We start from the raw sequence: 22,748 nt of genomic DNA, 5'->3' as shown, positions 1-22,748 counted from the left end.
AAAGCTGAAGCCTGAGGACAGTGTGTCCAAAATAGTACAACACAACATCACTATTAATCATAAAACACGTCAAGTTTATTTAAAAATTCTAAAGAAAAAGAACACACAAACACACAATGCCTCAGTGATTAACAGAACTGTTTCACAGATCACAGAACTATACCAGGGTGTCATTTCTCAGGCAGAAATGTAGATACAAATAATGAAATACTGTTCCCCAAACAAGTGCAAGAACCACAGAGTCAAGAATAGGTTAAATATACAAATAAAATAAAATCAATTAAAAACAATAACACATCAACATAAAAACATAAAGCTGGAGCCTGAGGACAGTGTCCAAAAGCACAACATCACTATTAATCATAAAACACCTCAAGTTATTTGAAAGTTCTGAGGACAAAGAACACACAAACACAGAATTCCTCAGTGATTCACAGAAGTATATCACAGATCACAGAACTATATCAGGGTGTCATTTCTCAGGCAGAAATGTAGATAAAAATAATGAAATCCTGTTCCCCAAACAAGTGCAAGAACCACAGAGTCAAGAATAGGTTAAATATACAAATAAAATAAAATCAATTAAAAACAATAGCACATCAACATAAAAACATATAAACATGAATCTGAAAGCGTTGCTCAAACTCCCGTAACAGTCCCGTTATTTTATCTTTGAACCGCTTCATGTCTGCCACATGTTGGGTCGCGCACATTTTTCAGACAGGGGAAGTGAGCTGCATCACCACCGGCAAGTTGCGTCTCCCACAATGACAGCTTCAACTTGAAAGAACGTATGCTGTCATAATACTGCGTGACAACTTTGTTGCGCCCTTGCAGCTGTTTGTTCAAGTTATTCAGGTGCTCTGTAACATCCACCATAAATGCAAGGTCCTGCATCCATTCTCGCGGAATGAAATTCTAACACTGGTTTGCCCTTTTCTTCCATGAACTGTTCAATTTCTTCTCAGTAAATCAAAGAAACGCCTCAGCACAGCACCTCGGCTTAACCATCTTACCTTAGTGTGGTATGGCAGGCCATAGATGTGGTCTTTCTCTCTGAGAAGGCTGTCAAACTGACGGGGATTCAGGCTTCTGGATCGGATGAAATTAACAGTTTGGATGACCACCTTCATGACGTTATCCATCTTTAATGACTTGCAACACAAAGCCTCCTGGTGCAAAATACAGTGAAAAGTCAAAAAATCACGTCCTCCATTTGCAGATTGCACTTTCTCTCTGAACTTTGTCATAACGCCTGCTTTTTTCCCCGATCATTGAGGGCGCACCATCTGTAGCCAGGCTGACAGCGCAAGGACCAGTCCACTCCGACCCTGTCCAGCGCGCCCGGCGAGTGCGGTAAAAATATCAGCTGCTGTCGTTGTATCTGTCATCAGCACCAACTCCACGAACTCCTCGGTGACGGTCAATGTGTCATCAACTCCGCCGGATGAAAATGGCCAGTTGTGCAACATCTGTAATGTCCGTGCTTTCATCAATTGCAACCGAAAACGCAATAAATGACTTTACTTTTTGCTTCAACTGGCTGTCCAAATCCACTGAAAGATCGAAATCCTGTCTGAAACTGTGTTTCTTGTCAGGCTGATATTTGCAAAACCTGCCGCTTTTCAGGGCACACAATCTCCGCTGCCTTCATCATGCATGTTTTTACAAATTCACCCTCACTAAATGGTTTTGAAGCCACTGCGATTTCATTAGCAATGAGGTAGCTAGCTTTCACTGCAGCGTCACTGATGTCTCGGCTGTGAGTAAACACAGACTGCTGTTTCTTCAGACCCGCCAACAGTTCATTCACCTTCTCCTCATCTCCGCTGTCCTTGAAAGTTGTCATATTTGTCGGCATGAAGACTCACATAGTGGCGGCAGAAGGTTATATTCTTTCAGCACTGCAACATGCTCTGAACACACCAAACATACAGCTTTCCCATTCAATTCCGTGAATAAATAGGATGACCATTTTTCTTGGAACACTCTGCACTCTGCGTCCACTTTTCTCTTTTTGACAGAGACATATTGGGGCAATGAGGGTGCCAAAGCACATAATGTTAAAAGTAGAAGCCGTAATAAATATTGCGGGCAAAACAAAGTAGCTCATTGGCTGCACGTGCTTGACCTACTTGCTCTGCCCCGGTATAAACAGTTTGCTTGCTTAACACAATTGCTATTGCACCATCCAGTGGACGCAATTGGAACAGCAGTTTATTTTATTGAAAAATTGCTGCGCATTTTTATACTTTACAAACAAACAAAAAAAAAAAAAAATTCTAAATCATCTCGCGGGCCGGATTAAACCCGTTTGCGGCCTGATCGGCCCGCGGGCCGGACGTTAACACCCTTGCTCTAACTGGTTTCTCTCTTCGTTAGAGCGGGCTGAAAAAATATGAAGTTCCTGCATGCGATGCATCCCAAATGACACCCTATTCCTTCAATAGTGCACTACTTTCTACCAAAGCCCTATGTGCCCTTGTCAAATGTAGTGCACTTTAAAGGGATAGGGTGCCATTTGTGACACAGACCTGGTAGTGGTGTATACATTGTACACCGTGTTCAGTGACTTGCACAAGGCCAAGGGCACCAGTTACCATAGTTACTACATTTTCCGTTGACAATGTCGTCATTATTTTTGTGTGTCAACAATATTGACAAACTACTGGTCCCACAAGCCATGTAAAGTAGAGTCTGAATTGTGATCCTTGCTTTGTGAGTACATAACTACAGTGTGAAAATGAAATACATATCAGTCCTATGGGCCCTGGTCAAAAGTAATGCATTACAGTGCATTCAGAAAGTATTCAGACCCCTTTCCTTTTTCCACATTTTGTTACGTTACAGCCTCATTCTAAAATTGATTAAATAAAAATGTTTCCTCATTAATCTACACACAATAACCCATAATGACAAAGCGAAAACAGGTTTTTAGAAATGTTTGTAAATTTCTTAAATATAGAAAACATATACCTTATTCACATAAGTATACAGAACCTTTGCTATTAGACTCGAAATTGAGCTCAGGTGCATCTTGTTTCCATTGTTCATCCTTGAGATGTTTCTACAACTTGATTGGAGTCCACTTGTGGTAAATTGATTGGACATGAGAGCAAAAACCAAGCCATGAGCTTGAAGGAATTATTAAAGCTCAGAGACAGGATTGTGTCGAGGCACAGATCTGGGGAAGGGTACCAAAATATTTCTGCAGTATTAAAGGTCCCCAAGAACACAGTGGCCTCCATCATTCTTAAATGGAAGATGTTTGGAACCACATAGTCTCTTCCTAGAGCTGGCCGCCTGGCCAAACTGATCAATCGGGGAGAAGGACCTTGGTCAGGGAGGCTATCAAGATGAGTAACGAACAGCAAAAGCACTAGCCTATTTCAATCCACAATGCCCCATAGTACAAAAGTTGACTTATCCTATTGGTCAGCTTGTCGTTCTGTGCGAGAAATAAATATTATAGATTCTGAGACAGTTATGGGACAATAGATCCCAAATTCATACAACCACCGTACATCAAAACACTTTTACAGGTATTGAAGCTGATGCAACAGATCTGACATTTTAGCTTAAAATATTCATAAATTATTATGCTATTTCCTCACATTATAAGTGCAGCAATACATTACATTTACATTTACATTTACGTCATTTAGCAGACGCTCTTATCCAGAGCGACTTACAAGTTGGTGCATTCACCCTATAGCCAGTGGGATAACCACTTTACAATTATTTTTTTTATTTTTATTATTATTATTATTATTTAATTTTTTTGGGGGGTAGAAGGATTACTTTATCCTATCCCAGGTATTCCTTAAAGAGGTGGGGTTTCAAATGTCTCCGGAAGGTGGTGAGTGACTCCGCTGTCCTGGCGTCGTGAGGGGAGCTTGTTCCACCATTGGGGTGCCAGAGCAGCGAACAGTTTTGACTGGGCTGAGCGGGAACTATGCTTCCGCAGAGGAAGGAGCCAGCAGGCCAGAGGTGGGTGAACGCAATGCCCTCGTTTGGGTGTAGGGACTGATCAGAGCCTGAAGGTACAGAGGTGCCGTTCCCTCACAGCTCCATAGGCAAGCACCATGGTCTTGTAACAGATGCGAGCTTCAACTGGAAGCCAGTGGAGTGTGCAGAGGAGCGGGGTGACATGAGAGAACTTGGGAAGGTTGAACACCAGACGGGCTGCGGCATTCTGGATGAGTTGTAGGGGTTTTAATGGCACAGGCAGGGAGCCCAGCCAACAGCGAGTTGCAGTAATCCCAGACGGGAGATGACAAGTGCCTGGATTAGGACCTGTGCCGCTTCCTGTGTAAGGCAGGGTCGTACTCTCCGAATGTTGTAGAGCATGAACCTGCAGGATCGGGTCACCGCCTTGATGTTAGCGGATAACGACAGGGTGTTGTCCAGGGTCACGCCAAGGCTCTTCGCACTCTGGGAGGAGGACACAACGGAGTTGTCAACCGTGATGGCGAGATCATGGAACGGGCAGTCCCTTCCCGGGAGGAAGAGCAGCTCCGTCTTGCCAATACACACAGCAGCAGGCTAAAAGCGTGATTGTTTCAACATGCTAATTATGTATGTACATTTACAAAGACTTATGTTTTTTCTTAACAGAATGGCTAGTGTTTTTCCGTTTTCAAATAAATTTAACTGGCTATTTTGGTTCATGGCCATGGTGCACTAGCAGATGGATGGTGCCCTGGCAGATTGGGCACTTCTTGAAGGCCAAATGGCCTTGCTCTTAAAATCACGAAATTCAAGGCCTGGTGTGCACATGTATGTGTGTGATAGAGAGTTTTCTTAGTTCTTACCTGAGCGATGCGTCTCAGTCTTCATTCACTTTGCTCTGTTCTCATTTTCTTCAACAACCTCTTCATTGACGTAGTCATCCATTTCTTAACTAACTGTATGATTACCTTTCTAACTGTCTCCTAATGGTAATATCTACTGTATGATTACCTTTCTAACTGTCTCCTAATGGTAATATCTACTGTATGATTACCTTTCTAACTGACTCCTGATGGTAATATCTACTGTAGGATTACCTTTCTAACTGTCTCCTAATGGTAATATCTACTGTATGATTACCTTTCTAACTGACTCCTAATGGTAATATCTACTGTATGATTACCTTTCTAACTGACTCCTAATGGTAATATCTACTGTATGATTGTAACTTCACTGACAAGTAGTTGAGTAGTTGGTCTGATCTGCATCTCTACCTGGTACCTCTGATCTCTGTCTGTGGTCCACTACAGTTGATATAATGTTGTAAGTATCCAATCACCTTCAATCAGGAAGTTAAACATGACAGGATATTCTAAACACAGTGATATAACATGATAGCTGCATAACAAGAAGTAGTGACGAATGCAGCCTTTCATCCTATCACTTTGCCAGGCCTGTTTGTGGCATACCCAGCCTTCAAATGGAGTTCACATTATGGCTCTTACTCTCTCTATGCCAGTCACCGATGGCCATATAGGGCACTTTACTTTTATCTATGCTGTCTGTGTGTGACATCAGTGTGAGGAGTTATTCAGAGGTGTGTGTGGGAAATCTACGTCTGCATCTTAATCAGAAAAGGGGGACTTCCCACGTCTGCCTGTGTGTGTGTCTGCCTGCGTCCAGCGTGTATCCTCTCAGTACTGTTTTTGCCGTCCGTCTGTGTCCAACTGCAAGTCCTCATTATTTTAACGATCCAATCACATTAAATCAGGAAGCTGGTAACCCTGCTAGGACATTGTTCCTTTCTTACTTAATCTGAGCCTTAGATCATCTTCTTAAGAGAGATGTATGCTAATAATTGATCATGAAAAAAGCATATGGCAAATTACATAACATGTTTCTACTTAAAAAAATTACTTTACAGATTACAGAGAGATGTTCAGCCTACATGCATTAGCAATGCTAGAGAGAGAGAGAGAGAGAGAGAGAGAGAGAGAGAGAGAAAGAGAGAGAGAGAGAGAGAGGAGAGAGAGAGAGAGAGAGAGAGAGCACTGTAGGGTGCTTTATGTGTGGCTGTCCTCCCACCACCAGCCTCCTCTGTTGTCATGGTGTTGTTAAGTCACTTTCTCACAAATCCAGTGACGATTGACTAAACATGGTTGGTCATTCCATGCCTTTACAGGAAGCCATGTTTCTGTGTTCAGCTCCACACAGTCCTCCTCCCCATTTGCTGGGTTGTCAACACCATTATCAGGCTGCTGTGGGTACCAGTAACTACAGGGTAAACAAGACAGAGAAAATTAAATAATAAACATTGTATTTGTCACATGCGCCGAATACAACAGGTGTAGATTTTACCATGAAATGCTTACTTACGGGTCCTTAGAAAAAAAAAAAAAGTGCTAAATAAGAAAAGGAAAATAGTAACACAATAAAATTACAATAACGAGGCTATATTCAAGGAATACCGGTTCCGAGTCATTGTGCGAAGGTACGAGTAGTTGAGGTAATTTAGGTAATATGTACATGTAGGTAGGAGTAAAATGGTCTAGGCAATCAGGTTAAATAATAAACAGAGCAGCAGCAGCGCATGAGAAAAGTGTGGAGGTGTGTTTATGTGTGAGTGTGTGTGTGTGTTTTGTGTGTGTGAGCGTATGTAGTGTGTGTGTGTGTTGGAGTGTCAGTGTAGTATGTGTGAGTGTATGGGTAGAGTCTAGTGAGGGTTTATAGAGCCAGTGGAAGAGAGCTAGTGGAAGAGAGAGCCAGTGGAAAAAAAGAGAGCCAGTGGAAGAGAGCCAGTGGAAGAGAGAGCCAGTGGAAGAGAGAGCCAGTGGCAGAGAGAGCCAGGGAAGAGAGCCAGTGGAAGAGAGAGCCAGTGGAAGAGAGCCAGTGGAAGAGAGCCAGTGGAAGAGAGCCAGTGGAAGAGAGAGCCAGGGGAAGAGAGCCAGTGGAAGAGAGCCAGAAAAGAGAGCCAGTGGAAGAGAGAGCCAGGGTAGGGAGCCAGTGGAAGAGAGAGCCAGTGGAAGAGAGCCAGTGGAAGAGAGACCAGTGGAAGAGAGCCAGTGGAAGAGAGCCAGTGGAAGAGAGCCAGTGGAAGAGAGAGCCAGGGGAAGAGAGCCAGTGGAAGAGAGAGCCAGGAAAAGAGAGCCAGTGGAAGAGAGAGCCAGGGGTAGGAGCCAGTGGAAGAGAGAGCCAGTGGAAGAGAGCCAGTGGAAGAGAGCCAGTGGAAGAGAGCCAGTGGAAGAGAGCCAGTGGAAGAGAGCCAGTGGAAGAGAGAGCCAGTGGAAAAGAGAGCCAGTGGAAGAGAGCCAGTGGAAGAGAGAGCCAGTGGCAGAGAGAGCCAGTGGAAGAGAGAGCCAGGGGAAGAGAGCCAGTGGAAGAGAGAGCCAGTGGAAGAGAGCCAGTGGAAGAGAGCCAGTGGAAGAGAGCCAGTGGAAGAGAGAGCCAGGGAAGAGAGCCAGTGGAAGAGAGAGCCAGGAAAAGAGAGCCAGTGGAAGAGAGAGCCAGGGGTAGGGAGCCAGTGGAAGAGAGAGCCAGTGGAAGAGAGCCAGTGGAAGAGAGAGGCCAGTGGAAGAGAGCCAGTGGAAGAGAGCCAGTGGAAGAGAGCCAGTGGAAGAGAGAGCCAGGGGTAGAGAGCCAGTGGAAGAGAGAGCCAGGGAAGAGAGCCAGTGGAAGAGAGAGCCAGGGGAAGGGTTCGAGGGTAGAGCATGGCGTTTGCAACGCCAGGGTTGTGGGTTCGATTCCCACGGGGGGCCAGTATGAAAAATAAAAAATTAATAATGTATGCACTCACTAACTGTAAGTCGCTCTGGATAAGAGCGTCTGCTAAATGACTAAAATGCAAATATACCTAATTTGATTTGTGTGCGTGCATGTGTGAGTGCATTCTTCCGTGTGTGTGTGTGTGAGCCTTTCTCTCCTACGTCTAGTTCAGAGTGCCATTCTACCAAAATATATCATCAGTCTTCAAAGTTCCTTAAACAGCAGTGACTACAAAGAGTATTTTTCACAGATCCAGTACTGTGGAGTGGAACACCCACAGACCCACGAATATCCTGATGATCTCCCATTGTCCCACCAATATCTATCGCCTGATGAACTCACATAATGTACCACCACACAGTTCTCCACTCCACCACCATTAGACTCTCCACTCCTCCAATACCTGCAGTAGAAACGACAGTTAGACTGGCCACTCTAGAGTATGAACAACGCAGAGAATCAGTCCTACTCCTTACACTGTGGTCAGTGTTATTAAAGCAGTAGTATATTACCTTGTGGTGGTCAGTGTGGTGCCGTCCACCCATTTCCAGGTCCCCTCAGTAACAGTCAGACCAATCCAGACAGGACTGACTGTTTTAAGCCCATTGATAAATGTCTGTTGTTGTGACAGAAAACAACGTTATTAATACAGTCTCCACCTCTCTCTCTCTCTCTCTCACCTGTTCCTTATCACTGTTTACGATGACCAGGTCTGCTCCTCTCTCCAAACAGTCCTGTCTGCTCTCCCTCCAGGTTTTAGTCTCAGTAGACAGGAAGTACCAACTGGATTCAAACTTCTGCCAGCCTTTAGGACAGGTTTGTTCTACAAGACAAAAACATGAATTATTATACTGCACCTATTATTGAAGAATACAAACACAAGTTGACTTCATATTAGGCATGTGATGTTAGGATCATTTATTAGGTGAACTCACTCAGATTAGAGAACTTTCTCTTGAGATCATCTCTCTCATTCTGTAGCTGGTCTCTCTCTTCAGTCAGGGTGTTATATCTGGTATGTAGCTGGTCTCTCTTTTTAGTCAGGGTGTTCTATCTGGTCTGTGGCTGGTTTCTCTCTTTAGTCAGGGTGTTGTAACTGGTCTGTAGCTGGTCTCTCTCTTTAGTCAGGGTGTTGTAACTGGTCTGTAGCTGGTCTTTCTCTTTAGTCAGGGTTTTATAACTGGTCTGTAGCTGGCCTCTCTCTTTAGTCAGGGTGTTGTAACTGGTTTGTAGCTGGCCTCTCTCTTTAGTCAGGGTGTTGTAACTGGTCTGTAGCTGGTCTCTCTCTTTAGTCAGGGTGTTGTAACTGGTCTGTAGCTGGCCTCTCTCTTTAGTCAGGGTGTTGTAACTGGTCTGTAGCTGGTCTCTCTCTTTAGCCAGGGTGTTGTAACTGGTCTGTAGCTGGTCTTGCTCTGCAGTTATGTTAGTCTTATAAACAGAAAAACTATTTGACAAGATCTAAATGCCTATTCCCATGAAAATGATTGAGATAATTGGCATGACATTTGGACATTTCTCAAGAATTATCATTCAAGATTGCCATTGATGTTTGCCTATATTTAAGTTAGGTATGCCTAACTTGGTGTAGGAAGGTATTAAAAATAGAACACTTTCTTGAGACAATATGGATAGAAGCAGATTTTGCAATCGGAGGATGCATTTTGTGCATATTCTATAATGATATTCAATAGGCAACATCTGCCGGTACAAACTTTGATTGAGAAATGATGACGTCCATTAAAGAAAAATGTTGTGCTCCCTTGCCTAAACAAATATCACTACACCACTGGTTACAGTGCCTCCATAATACATGATTGACATCGGCAAAAGAGGATGGAATATCAGCTGATCATTAATGTTGATGAAGTAAATATGCTAGTCAGCTAAATCAATATTGTTTTCACTGATTGTGATTAATCTTCAACGCTCTTAAATAATAACTTCATAATATAGCCTGACCTTGCTTTCAATGACGTTCAGCTTATAAAGGCTTCACAAAGCCTTCATAGTGCCTTCATAAGCACTACATAAATGTGTTATAAGCATCTATAAGCATATGTCATGCTTTACAAAGGGTTCATAAACATGGCATAACTGTGTGACATAATCACCCAAGTCAAATGTGACATAACCCACTGTCAAATATGATATAAATATGTGCTTTATAAAGGGTGATATGTTTTCACATTACCAGTGGCACCACAAGTGGGCGTTTGATTTGCAAACTCATCACATGTGCGCTTACAGCACTACAGAATCACTGCTAACCAAACAACAGTGCAGGGCATGTGCACTGAATTAATGGAAAACAACAGTCAAAGATCTAAGTTTCTTAGATTTTCCCCAGAACTCAAAAGTCGTCCCCTGACGTTGTTTAAGCATAATTGTTAACACAGAAAATCAAATGTTGTTGTTTTTCTATTAAATAAGTGTGAAAACTGGGGGAAAATCAGAAACAATTTTGGAGAAATCTGAAACCTGGAAAAACAAAACAGAGGAAACTGAATTTTGGGTGCATGACTGCACTTTAGAGAGTGTGCCATCCTGCAGCAGAGCATTTTGGGGGAAGTTGAGGTCAGGTCCAATATTGACTATGCACCCAAGAGGGAAAGAAGTTGGGCCATCCAATATATGTTTTAGAGTAAAACAATATATAAAATGTACATGCTTTGTGAAGCCTCAATTTAATATGATTTAGAAAGCCTTTATTAAACAATGCTTATAACACACTTTATAAAGCACAGGTTTGTGTCATATTTTAGGGTTAGGTCACTTTTGACATTGGTGGTTATGTCACATGGTAATGCCACATTTATGAACCCTTTATAGAGCAGGATGTATGGTTCTAGATGATTTGTCACACATTTATGTAGTGTTTATGAAGGCTTTATAAAGGCTTTATAAGCTGCACGTCATTTAAAGCAGGACCATATTCATAATCTTCTATCTCATGATATATGGCTGGCTGGCTAGTGGCTTGTGTGGATATTTTAGTAGGATATATGGTGGTTAGCTAGAGTCTAAACTACCTGTGTTCAGTGGCGACCCATCATTCAGGGCAGGTTGGGTAAAGCCCCACTTGTTTAAAGCCCCACCTGTTTAGTATGTTATTTTGGCATTGATACGTGTCACATATCAGTTTGCAAACAATGTAAAAATAAATACTCTTTGACTTAATAAAGCCGCATACAAACATGGTCTCTTTTTTGCTTTATTGACTAAGGCAGCTCCAACATGCAGGTGTTTCAGCCTAGCTTAGTGCTTTCTGTGGTGGTGGGGCAGCCAGAGGAAAACACACAGCGCGTAGGGGTTGTTAATGTTCTCTAGTTGCGCCGTGATTGGCTCAGTGTTCTGTCACTCATGGGGACACTACGTCCCTGCAAAATCTACAAGGGGAGCAAAAAAATTAAAGCCCCTTGGGTGCTGCCATAGATTTACATTAGAAGTGCCCATCCAAGAAGGCTCAAGGTCATTGGCCACAGATAAAATAAAGTCAAATCACGTTAAATCTACCATAGCATTGACTGGACTGATCATGTCAACATCATACTTTCAAAATCTTAGCTAGCAAGCTAGACAAGCAGTCATCATCAATCAAGTCGACAATCTACTGGCAAATCCTTTTCAATCCTTGTCATATGAAGAGAAATTACAGATAAAACGTATCGGTGCTCATCGGCCATTGGACATAAACATTACACAACAAGTTGGAAATCGCAAATTCAACAATGAGTGGTTTGGAAGGAATCAGTGGCTAACTGCAAGCGTTGCAAAGCAATACTAGCCTGCTATTCAGTGGAGAGGGTATGTGGTCCAAGTCTGGGGTTAAGGGTCTCTTTTTTCCAAGCTTAAAAGGATAAACATTGCCATGCAACACCATTGGCCATGCTGTAAATCCAGCATGACTTCTTCCGCGTTCAAAACAACTGGAAACTCGGAACTGGGAAATCTCAGACTTCAGTGAGTTCAAGAGAACTGGGAACTGAAATAAACTAGTTCCGACTGGAAAAATACATTTTGAATGGTCATCCATCTCAGAATTCCAAGTCGGGAAGTCTGGCCTCTTTCTAGAGCTCCGACCTGAAGATCACTGACGTCATGATTCGACCTTGTTTTTTTCTAAGTTCCCAGTTGTCTGGAAACCACCATAACTCCAGAGAATGCAAGACTTTGACGACAAAGTTTGATGACAAAATTTGCCCACAAGAAGGACCTCCACGCCACCTTCCTGTTCAAGTGAGCACAGCACAACAAGGTGAGTCCAAAAATGTATTCTATGCTGCTGCATAAATGATGTAATATGCCAGGGAGATATGTATACCGTAGCTAAGAAAGTAATACTAAGTATATGCTGTTTGTAGCCCATGTGCTTCACCCTAATAATTTGGTCCCTTTCCCTCTCAGAACTTAGGCAAATGTTCTGACTTGGTGGTGCACATGTAGCCTATAGCCTGTTTTAGAGAAATGTCATCATCAAATATTGTAAGAGCCCCCTTTATTGCCCCCTTTATTTATCCTACAGTTCTGACTTGGTGCACAGTGTGCAAAGCTGTCATCATTGCAAAGGGTGGCTACTTTGAAGAATCTCAAATATTAAATATATTTTGATTTGTTTAACACTTTTTTGGTTACTACATGATTCTATATGTGTTATTTCAAAGTTTTGATGTCTTCACTATTATTCTACAATGTAGAAAATAGTAAAAATAGAGAAAGACCCTGGAATGAGTAGGTGTGTCCAAACTTTTGACTGGTACAGTATATAAGTATCAAAATTATAAATCATTTCAAATATCTTATATTAAGCAAACAAGACGGCACCATTTTCTTGTTTTTAAAACGTATTTATGGATAGCCAGGGGCACACTCCAACACTCAGACATAATTTACAAACAACACATTTGTGTTTAGTGAGTCTGCCAGATCAGAGGCAGTAGGGATGACCGGGAATGGAAGTTCTCTTGATAAGTGCGTGAATTGGACATTATGTTTAGGAATGTAGTGAAGAAAAAGTTATTTGTCAAAAATATAAACAGTAAAGTACAGATACCCAAAAAAACTACTTAAGTAGTACTGTAAAGTATTTTTACTGAAACTCATGCACAGTCTAGGAATAGACCATTGTAAACAGAGCGCACATTTCTTTGTACTGCATAATTAAAACTGTTTATTTTTTTGTGTGTCAACAATATTGACAAACTAGAGAAATTGTGATCCTTGCTTTGTGAGAACAGAACTATAGTGTGATAATATAATACATATCTGCCCTATGGGCCCTGGTCAAAAGTAGTGCACTAAACATGGAATAGGGTTCCAAATGGAATAGGGTCCCAAATGGAATAGGGTCCCAAATGGAATACGGTCCCAAATGGAATACGGTCCCAAATGGAATAGGATCCCAAATGGAATAGGGTCCCAAATGGAATACGGTCCCAAATGGAATAGGGTCCCAAATGGAATAGGGTCCCAAATGGAATAGGGTCCCAAATGGAATAGGGTCCCAAATGGTATAGGGTCCCAAATGGAATAGGGTCCCAAATGGAATAGGGTCCCAAATGGAATAGGGTCCCAAATGGAATAGGGTCCCAAATGGAATAGGGTCCCAAATGGAATAGGATCCCAAATGGAATAGGGTCCCAAATGGAATAGGGTCCCAAATGGAATAGGGTCCCAAATGGAATAGGGTCTGTTACGTTCTCCCCTCAGGTGTAGTTCGTCTGAGGAGGAGACGTAAATGCCTGTGCACACAAGGTAAACTAGATGGATGGGGAAGAAATGTGGTGTGTAATGAACTAAAATAACCAGACAACAACCAGATCTCAAGGTTAGCCCTCGGGGGACGTTTAGTAAGGTACTTAAACAAAATATACAACACCCATAAAGAAACAGTAAGGAAACAACAAATCAATCAAACAAACAAACCAGGGAAGGTAAGAGAAGGGAATATTTGGGAACGGGGTCCAAGTAATGAAAATAAACAAAAGGTCCCTCCTCTTCTACACACCTAAACCTTCCTATCACACTCTAACCCTAACCCACTAAACTGCCTGTTTACCAAAAAAATACAAGGGTGACACCCGTCCGGCTAACCTAATGTATAAAACAATGGGTTATCTACGTGGGAATGTACACCCATGGGCAGATCTACCTTTCCCTTCTCCAGGACCCAGGTAGGGTGGAGTACATCAGGAGGACAGGCTGGAACACAAACGAAGATAAATTAACACAACCAAAACCCAAACAGCCAAACAACAAGTGTCCTCTACCCCCCATCTTCGAGCTCACATGGCAAACAGGTATACTCTCGTCAATCAGCTACAGCTGCCAGGACTCCGGACCGAAGCCATGCCCACCACCATCGTCAGCCGCAACTCAGCACACCTGTAATGCCCAGAACACACAAACACACTACAAAGGAAAAATGGGGAGAAAGAAAAATACGTCACACGTAAGAGGGTCCCAAATGTAATAAGGACCCAAATGGAATAGGGTCCCAAATGGCACCCTATTCCCTGCATAGTGCACTGTCAAAAGTACTGCGCTAATAGGGTCTCATTTGGGACTCAGACTGACTCACAGAAAGCCAGCCTCAGGGAGATGTTGAGAGTGACTTGTAAAACACACAGCACTCCAAAACACACGGCAGCCAGGCTGTAGAGTCTTGTTCTTCCATCTGCAGAGGAACACACACACACACACACACACCATCATCAATAATGATTTAGATTAAAACAGAACACACATCATCCTACAAAACCTTAACTAATTCTGAGAACCTAACATTACCAATGTGTCATTGGTTGGGAGCAACAGTTTGCTCAAGAGTGTGGTCATCTAAAATCTGATGAACAGGAAGCTACTGTATGAAGAAATTAACAAAATTACACAATATAGCTGTCTCATGATTTAAAGAGGCTATCTGCGATCGCTGCATACATTTTCAGGATTTTGAAATGTATGATATTACCATTCATTCTTGAAGAATGTAACTTATAAATAACCCCATCAGGACCCAAAATACACACTGAGTGGAGAAAAGTAATCACTCTCAAATTCATAGACAGAGCTATGTATGCAAGGACTGTGTCACGATCGTCTAATGAGTGAGTAGACCAAGGCGCAGCGTGCAGAAACAAACATGACTTTATTTAATTAAAGTATCTAAATGTAAAACAAGAACACGACTCGTGAAGTCCACGGTTAACAATACCGACACGGAACAAAAACCCACAACACCCAAGGGAAAACATACAGCTTAAATATGGCTCCCAATCAGAGACAACCAGCAAACAGATGACACTCGTTGCCTCTGATTGGGAGTCATTCAGACCAACCTAGAAATAACCACAACAGAACTACCAACATAGAAATAAACACATAGAATGAACACACCCTGGCTCAACATAATGAGTCCCAGAGCCAGGGTGTGACAGTACCCCCCCCTAAAGGCGCGGACTGCGACCGCGCCTAAACTAAACAAAACAGGGGAGGGCTGGGCGGGCATACCTCCTCGGCGGCGGTTCTGGCTCCGGCCTTGACCACCACCCTTCCATACACCCCCCAATGCGCCCCTGGTCCAGTCTGGCCCCGCCGGCTGGAGCAGGACTGGACTTAACGGGAGCGGTCCCTACCAGGCTGTCGACTCGCACCCCTGGCTTGGTGCGTGGAGGAGGAATGGGCCTTACCAGGCTGGCGACGCGCACCGTAGGTTTGGTGCGAGTGGCATGAACAGGCCGGGTCGGGCTGGAGACGCGCACCGTATCCCTGGTGCGAGTGGCAGGAACAGGCCGGGCCGGGCTGGCGACGCGCACCGTATCCCTGGTGCGAGTGGCAGGAACAGGCCGGGCTGGCGACGCGCACCGTATACTTGGTGCGAGTGGCAGGAACAAGCCGGGCCGGGCTGGCGACGCACACCGTAGGCTTGGTGCGTGGAGCAGGGACAGGCCGGGCTGGGCTGTCGACGCACACCGTAGGCTTGGTGCGTGGAATAGGGACAGGCCGGGCTGGGCTGGCGACGCACACCGTAGGCTTGGTGCGTGGAGCAGGGACAGGTTGGGCTGGGCTGTCGACGCACACCGTAGGCTTGGTGCGTGGAGCAGGAACAGGGACGGGCTGGGCTGTCGACGCACACCGTAGGCTTGGTGCGTGGAGCAGGGACAGGCCGAACCGGGCTGTGGAGACGGATAGGGGGCCTGGAGTGAAGAGCGGCCACCACCCGTCCTGGCTGAATGCTTCCCCTCACACACTCTGTGTGAGGCATCCGCACAGGACGTACAGGGCGGTGTACCCCTGGCCTGGAGGCCTCCTGGATCTGCCCCATCTTTGCCTCCGTCAGCCCCGTCGTCCATGCCGTGTGCCCCCCTAAAAATTTCTTGGGGTTGCCTCACGACCGTCCGACGACGACCCTGATCACGCCGTAGCTCCTCTCTACGGCGCGCCTCCACCGTCTCTTCTCCCGGCGCTTCCTCCCATGTCCAGCCCAAGGGCTGCCCCTGGACACGCTGCTTGGTCGTTGCATGGTGGGTTTTTCTGTCACGATCGTCTAATGAGTGAGTAGACCAAGGCGCAGCGTGCGAAACAAACATGACTTTATTTAATTAAAGTATCTAAATGTAAAACAAGAACACGACTCGTGAAGTCCACGGTTAACAATACCGACACGGAACAAAAACCCACAACACCCAAGGGAAAACATACAGCTTAAATATGGCTCCCAATCAGAGACAACCAGCAAACAGCTGACACTCGTTGCCTCTGATTGGGAGTCATTCAGACCAACCTAGAAATAACCACAACAGAACTACCAACATAGAAATAAACACATAGAATGAACACACCCTGGCTCAACATAATGAGTCCCAGAGCCAGGGTGTGACAGACTGCCCATCCATGAGCTCAAAATTATTGTTTTAACCATTTAAAGATGCTCTATGCAGAAATTGCTCCGCCATTTCCTGGTTGCTAAAATTCAAATATGTTATGTGAAAAAACAAGCAGTCATTGTGTAAAATAAATATTGTATATTCAGCTGTTTGAAGTTGCTGTACAAAACCTAAAGTAAAAGACGCAAAAATGAAACTTCAGAAAGGGAAGCATAGAAATAGCACACATAGAACAGATCTACCACATCTTAGACTTGCTTTCGATGGGGGTGAAAGATCTATAACATTTATGTGAATTTGGTCGGGTCGCCCAAAAATGTACTATAGCTTTAAGGCAAAACAAAGTTTGTAGAATTCCATAATTTACAATTCCAGAGTAAAACAAACTTACACTGAGCATACATAGCTCTGTCTATGAATTGAGTGCTTACGCGATAGATCATTCTTAGTTCTTACCTGAGCGAAGGGTCTCAGTCTTCAAGCTCCTCATTGCTCTGTTCCGGTTTTCTTCATTCCTCTTGTTTAATTCAATAACTTGTTTGTTGACACAGTTGGCCATCTTAACTAACTGTACCGAATATATCAATGATTACCCCAATCAATCAAGTAATCAACTAGTTCAGTATGTCTGACCTCTTATTGTAATATCTATGATTCTAACTTCACTTTTACATATAGTATTAACTTACTGTATGATTACCTTTCTAACTGACTGAGCAGTGTCACGCCCTGGCTCTGGGGACACTTGTATGTTGAGCCAGGGTGTGAGTTTCCTTTGTTTCTAGTTGTTGTATTTCTATGTTGGCCAGAGTGGTTCTCAATCAGAGGCAACGAGTGTCAGCTGTTGCTGGTTGTCTCTGATTGGGGACCATATTTAGACAGGCTGTTTTCCCACAGTGGTTGTGGGATCTTGTTCCGTGTAGGTTTGTGTTTGCACCGTTGGACGTCACGTATCGATTTTGTTCGTGTATATCAATTAATAAAAAGCATGTTCACTTTCAACGCTGCGCCTTGGTCCTCCTCCTTCGACGATCGTGACAGAAGATCCCACCAAGACTGGACCAAGCAGCGTGTCCAGGAGCCATCGCCAGGGAGATCTCTAGCGGATCTCCTTCGCCTCCTTGACTGGGTCAAGCCGTGTGAGGAAGAGAGGGGCTTGACTTGGAAGCAGAAGGGTGAAAGGCTGGCGAGAGATATGGAGACCTGGTCCACGGGTAGGAGAGAAGCCCAGAAATGTTTTAGGGGGGGGGCTCACGACGTGGCAGCAGGAGACCGCGATAGAGCGGCCCAGCGGGTTGGCAGAGGAGGCCGCCAGGTTACGGGGCCACTAGTCAAAGAGTGGAAGGAAGGTGTAGAGGCACGGCGAGAGGTACTGGGGTGTGTTACCAGTCCGGTCCGGCCCGTTCCTGATCCCTGCGTAGGGCCAGTGGTGTGTGTCCCCAGTACGGTGCCGTCTGTTCCTGTCCCTTGCACCAAGCCTGTGGTGCGCGTCGCCAGCCCAGTCCGGTCCATTCCTGCTCTCCCCACCAAGTCAGTGGTGCGCTTTGTCAGCCCGGTCCGGCCCGCTCCTGCTCCCCGCACCAAGCCTATGGTGCGCGTCGCCAGCCCGGCCCGGCCTGTTCCTGCTCCCCGCACCAAGCCAATGGTGCGCGTCGCCGGCCCGGCCCGGCCTGTTCCTGCTCCCCGCACCAAGCCTATGGTGCGCGTCGCCAGCCCGGCCCGGCCTGTTCCTGCTCCCCGCACCAGGCCAATGGTGCGCGTCGCCAGCCCGGTCCGGCCCGCTCCTGCTCCCCGCACCAAGCCTATGGTGAGCGTCGCCAGCCCGGTCCGTTCCTGCTCCCCACACCAAGCCAGTGGTGTGCGTGCGTCAGTCCGGCACGGCCCGTGCCTGTTCCACCGGTGCCTGGTCCGGCACCGGTCAACTGCTTCACGCCGGAGCTAGAGCAATCCGCTCCACCAGTGTGCAGTCCAGCTCCGGCCAGCGGGGCCAGACCGGACCAGGGGTACTTTGGGGGGTTGGAGAGGGAGTGGGGATCAGGCCCGGAGCCGGATCCGCCGCTAAGGCGGAGTGCCCACCCGGTCCCTCCTGTGGTATTTAGTTGGCGCGGTCGGAGTCCGCGCCTTTAGGGGGGGGTACTGTCACGCCCTGGCTCTGGGGACACTTGTATGTTGAGCCAGGGTGTGAGTTTCCTTTGTTTCTAGTTGTTGTATTTCTATGTTGGCCAGAGTGGTTCTCAATCAGAGGCAACGAGTGTCAGCTGTTGCTGGTTGTCTCTGATTGGGAACCATATTTAGACAGGCTGTTTTCCCACAGTGGTTGTGGGATCTTGTTCCGTGTAGGTTTGTGTTTGCACCGTTGGACGTCACGTATCGATTTTGTTGTTTTGTTCGTGTATATCAATTAATAAAAAGCATGTTCACTTTCAACGCTGCGCCTTGGTCCTCCTCCTTCGACGATCGTGACAAGCAGTAGTTAGTCTGATGTGTCTAAACCCTGTACTTCTCTGTTCTCTGTCTGTGTCCAACAGCTGGATGTTTCAAGGCTCTATCCACCAATAAGAAAGAGACTCTTGAGATGTGTCTCAAATGGCACCCTAATCTCTATACAGTGCACTACATAGGGTACCGTTTGGGACACAGATTTTAGACCAGACAGTTTTTTGTAACACCCTGTTCATCCCCCTTGTTCATTCTGTTCTGTGGTTTATTTTTTCCTCTTTATAACGTTATTTTTTATTTTTCAATGTTAAGATTTATAATTCATCATGTAGCATTTCATCTCTCATGGGAAACGTATGTTAACATTGCCAAAGCAAGTGAAGCAGATAGTAAACACAAGTGAAATGAACAATAAATATTATCTCTCTCTCTCTCTCTCTCTCTCTCTCTCTCTCTCTCTCTCTCTCTCTCTCTCTCTCTCTGCTGAGTTGTTAAGTGATGTTGTCACCTAGTGGTTAGAGAGAGAGAGAATAGAAGTGGAGACTATATTAACAATGTTGTTTTCTGTCACAACAGACATTTATCAATGGGATTGAATCAGTCAGTTATGTCTGGATTGATCTGATTGACTCTGTTACTGAGGGGACCAGGAAATGGGTGGACGGCACCCCACTGACCACCCCAAGGTAATATACTACTGCTCTAATAACACTGACCACAGTGTAAGGAGTAGGACTGATTCTCTGTGTTGTGGTCTGTCGTTACGGCAATTTGGTAAAAGCCAATTTGACATTTACTCAGTACATTGTTTTCACTGAGGAAATGTACGTGGAGAGGATTTTCCCAAGGTTGCTGTTGTCACACATCCCACGGTAGTTATTGGGGTCAAATTTGTCTCCACTTTTGTGGATTGGGGTGATCAGTTCTTGGCTCCAAATATTGGGAAAGATGCCAGAGCTGAGAATTATGTTAAAGAGTTTAAGTATAGCCAATTGGAATTTGTTGTCTGTATATTTTATCATTTTATTTAGGATACCATCAAGACCACATGCCTTTTTGGGTTGGAGGGTTTGTATTTTGTCCTGTAGTTCATTCAATGTAATTTGATAATCCAGTGGGTTCTGGTAGTCTTTAATAGCTGATTCTCTACACATAGTTACTAGCTAAAACACCAGGTAAATAGGCCTAGTAACCAGCACTTCTTACAACTAGGTGATAAGCCATGAACCTGGACAGAAACTCACAGTAGACAGACAGGCCTATGATCCCAGCCAGTAGGAGAACACACAGCAGCACCAGACACACTGCAGCAACTCTGGAGGATCTCTTCACTAAAGAACATCTCTTCCCTGAGCTATCAGGCTCTGTGGACACATAAATATACGTTTACGTGAGTCTATGTGCTTGTGTGTGTGTGTCTTGGTGATGGTCTCACCGTCTCTCAGGGTGTCTGCACTTATGTAGATATCCACAATCCTCTCCTCAGCTTCACCTCTGTCTATCTTGAATGTATACAACAGTTACGATAACGGCTGAAAACTCCTTATGAGGGGTATCTTGTCTGAAAGCCATGTTTCAGAAAAAGCAGAGAATATTGCAGTTACCTGAGTCCCGTCATCCATCTTATTATCAAGTGACTGAATGGAGGGAAGAGTTGGCCGGTTTTCCCTTCCCCTTAATCCCTCCAGGACTCCCCCTCTCTTGCCTCTGTTTCGCCGGCGTTTCCTCTTGGATACCCTGAAAGTTGGGTCGGAATTACATAAAGAGCCCAGGGCAGATGAGTCAAAGTTGAAGCCGAAATTGAGGGTACTAACTCCCGATCTGATGTTCAAATGTTATTGTCTATCATAAGAAACTAAAGTGGATACATTTAGTGAAAATAAAGAATCACAAAACAGCAAAGTTGGGTTGGCACTCACACAGTGTGTGTGTGTGAGTGTGCAATCTTATCTGAATGTTGAGCAACAACTCCATCTCTTGGACTGGGCTTGAAGGCTCTTACGTTGCCATATAATTGGCCATCAATGTCCGTGTTCTTCATTGCATTAGGTTCGTCGTCTTCAAATCCATCTGAGTTTTCATACACTCCTTCTGACATCTTAACACACTTGTGGTCAAATACAGTAACTTCTACTTCTAACCTCAGCTCTAATGTACTTCTGTACCTGTGTCTTCTCCCTGCACTGTCTTGAGTCTATGTGACTTACTGTAGTGACACTATTTTTCTTTGTCTTGGGTCAGTTTTGCATTTTCCACCACAAATAGTTAAGGTTAAGATTGGGGGAGGGAAAGCTGATCCTAGATCTGTACCTAGGGGAAACGTCACCACACAGTGTGACCGGCCACCGATGACCACATAGTTATTTTTTTTGTATTTATGATGTCTCTGAAGAGTTATTCAGAATGAAACTCTGGTGGTCAACTTGGTTTAGAGGGGCATTTCACCAAAAGCAGAAGTTGTGACAATATCTCCATAGTTTCAGTTTGACAGATTTAAGAGAATAGAAAGAAGAATTAAAACCCTTCACATGTTTTATGACAACAAGTTCATATTTCCACCCTGTCTTTTAGTACAACATCACCAGTGGAGGCTGGTGGGAAGAGTGATAGGAGGTTGGGCTCATTGTAATGGCTGCAATGGAATGAATGGAATAGTACCAAATGCATCAAACATATGGAAACCACATGTTTGACTCCGTTCCTTTAATGGCATTCCAGCCATTACAATGAGCCTGTCCTCCTATAGCTCCTCCCACCGGCTTAGACAGGTCTTAGACTGTACAAAAAATGAATCAACACTATTTCTCCTGATCTTTCTGATATCTCTCAGACACTTCAGAACAAACTTTACATTTGGGGTCTATGTGTTGTTCCATGTAGTGAATCTGTTATTCAATGTATAGGCTAATAGCAGTAAGGCCAAAACACATTTTTTATGAAAAAATTTTTACATATTTTTTTTATACTTCTAGGGGTCTGAAAATTCAAAGTCAAATAGCCAAATTATTGTAGAGCATGAACCTACAGGATCGGGTCACCGCCTTGATGTTAGCGGAGAACAACAGGGTGTTGTCCAGGGTCACGCCAAGGCTCTTCGCACTCTGGGAGGAGGACACAACGGAGTTGTCAACCGTGATGGCGAGATCATGGAACTCCATCTCACCTCTGTCAAACTTGACCTTCTTGGTCATATCTGGCACAGCATAGATGGCCTCAGACATCTTCAACAATGTTTTCTGACTATAGCTACGGTGCTTTAATGTACGCAAGACAAATCCACTGGTTCAGTAGAGTATCTCTGCCCTGTGTCTTTGTCCGAAGCTGACTGCTTTTGACCCTGTTGTAGGTGGGGGTTATCCCCAGCACACAGGACGTATCAAATATCAAAAGAGGAAGATAACAACAACATTTACATGGATTTGTGGAACAGAAACATGTCCTGGCTGGTTGTAGTTGGGACACTTTCTTCTTCTTCTTTTCACCTTTTTATCTGATTCCTAAGTAACTTCCTGGTCTACTGGGGTACGTTCCACCCACATACACCCTCTTATACGGTCTTTTACTGCTCTATATCACTGATTAACATATTGGATGTATACTGTACATGGGAATTTATTTACCTTCTGGTTATCTTAACAATGCCTTGTTATTTGATGATTGTTTTTACTAATTAGCAGACTGTGGTTTAAACACTTTTTGAAATATGTCATGCTT

General features: G+C 44.5%; 1 protein-coding gene across 1 annotated transcript in view; it reads right to left on the bottom strand.

Annotated features, from left to right (window-relative positions):
* The window catches only part of LOC123485609 (C-type lectin domain family 4 member M-like), a gene marked incomplete at its 3' end in the record, with an annotated part of 38,332 nt that extends 16,077 nt beyond the window's left edge, over nucleotides 1–22,255 (bottom strand). Inside the window, exons 1-4 of the mRNA XM_045216640.1 lie at nucleotides 22,198–22,255; nucleotides 8,937–9,125; nucleotides 8,394–8,536; nucleotides 8,073–8,148 (exon numbers count right to left, since the gene is read on the bottom strand). Coding sequence (XP_045072575.1) covers nucleotides 8,073–8,148; nucleotides 8,394–8,536; nucleotides 8,937–9,125; nucleotides 22,198–22,255 — 466 coding nt within the window. The remainder of the gene's footprint in view (nucleotides 1–8,072; nucleotides 8,149–8,393; nucleotides 8,537–8,936; nucleotides 9,126–22,197) is intronic.
* Between the last annotated feature and the right edge of the window lie 493 nt (nucleotides 22,256–22,748).

Source organism: Coregonus clupeaformis, unplaced genomic scaffold (genome assembly GCF_020615455.1).
Source record: "Coregonus clupeaformis isolate EN_2021a unplaced genomic scaffold, ASM2061545v1 scaf0761, whole genome shotgun sequence".
In the NCBI taxonomy this organism is placed as follows: domain Eukaryota; kingdom Metazoa; phylum Chordata; class Actinopteri; order Salmoniformes; family Salmonidae; genus Coregonus; species Coregonus clupeaformis.
Note: the sequence above shows the minus strand (reverse complement) of the source record. Positions and strands in the feature narration are given on the sequence as shown.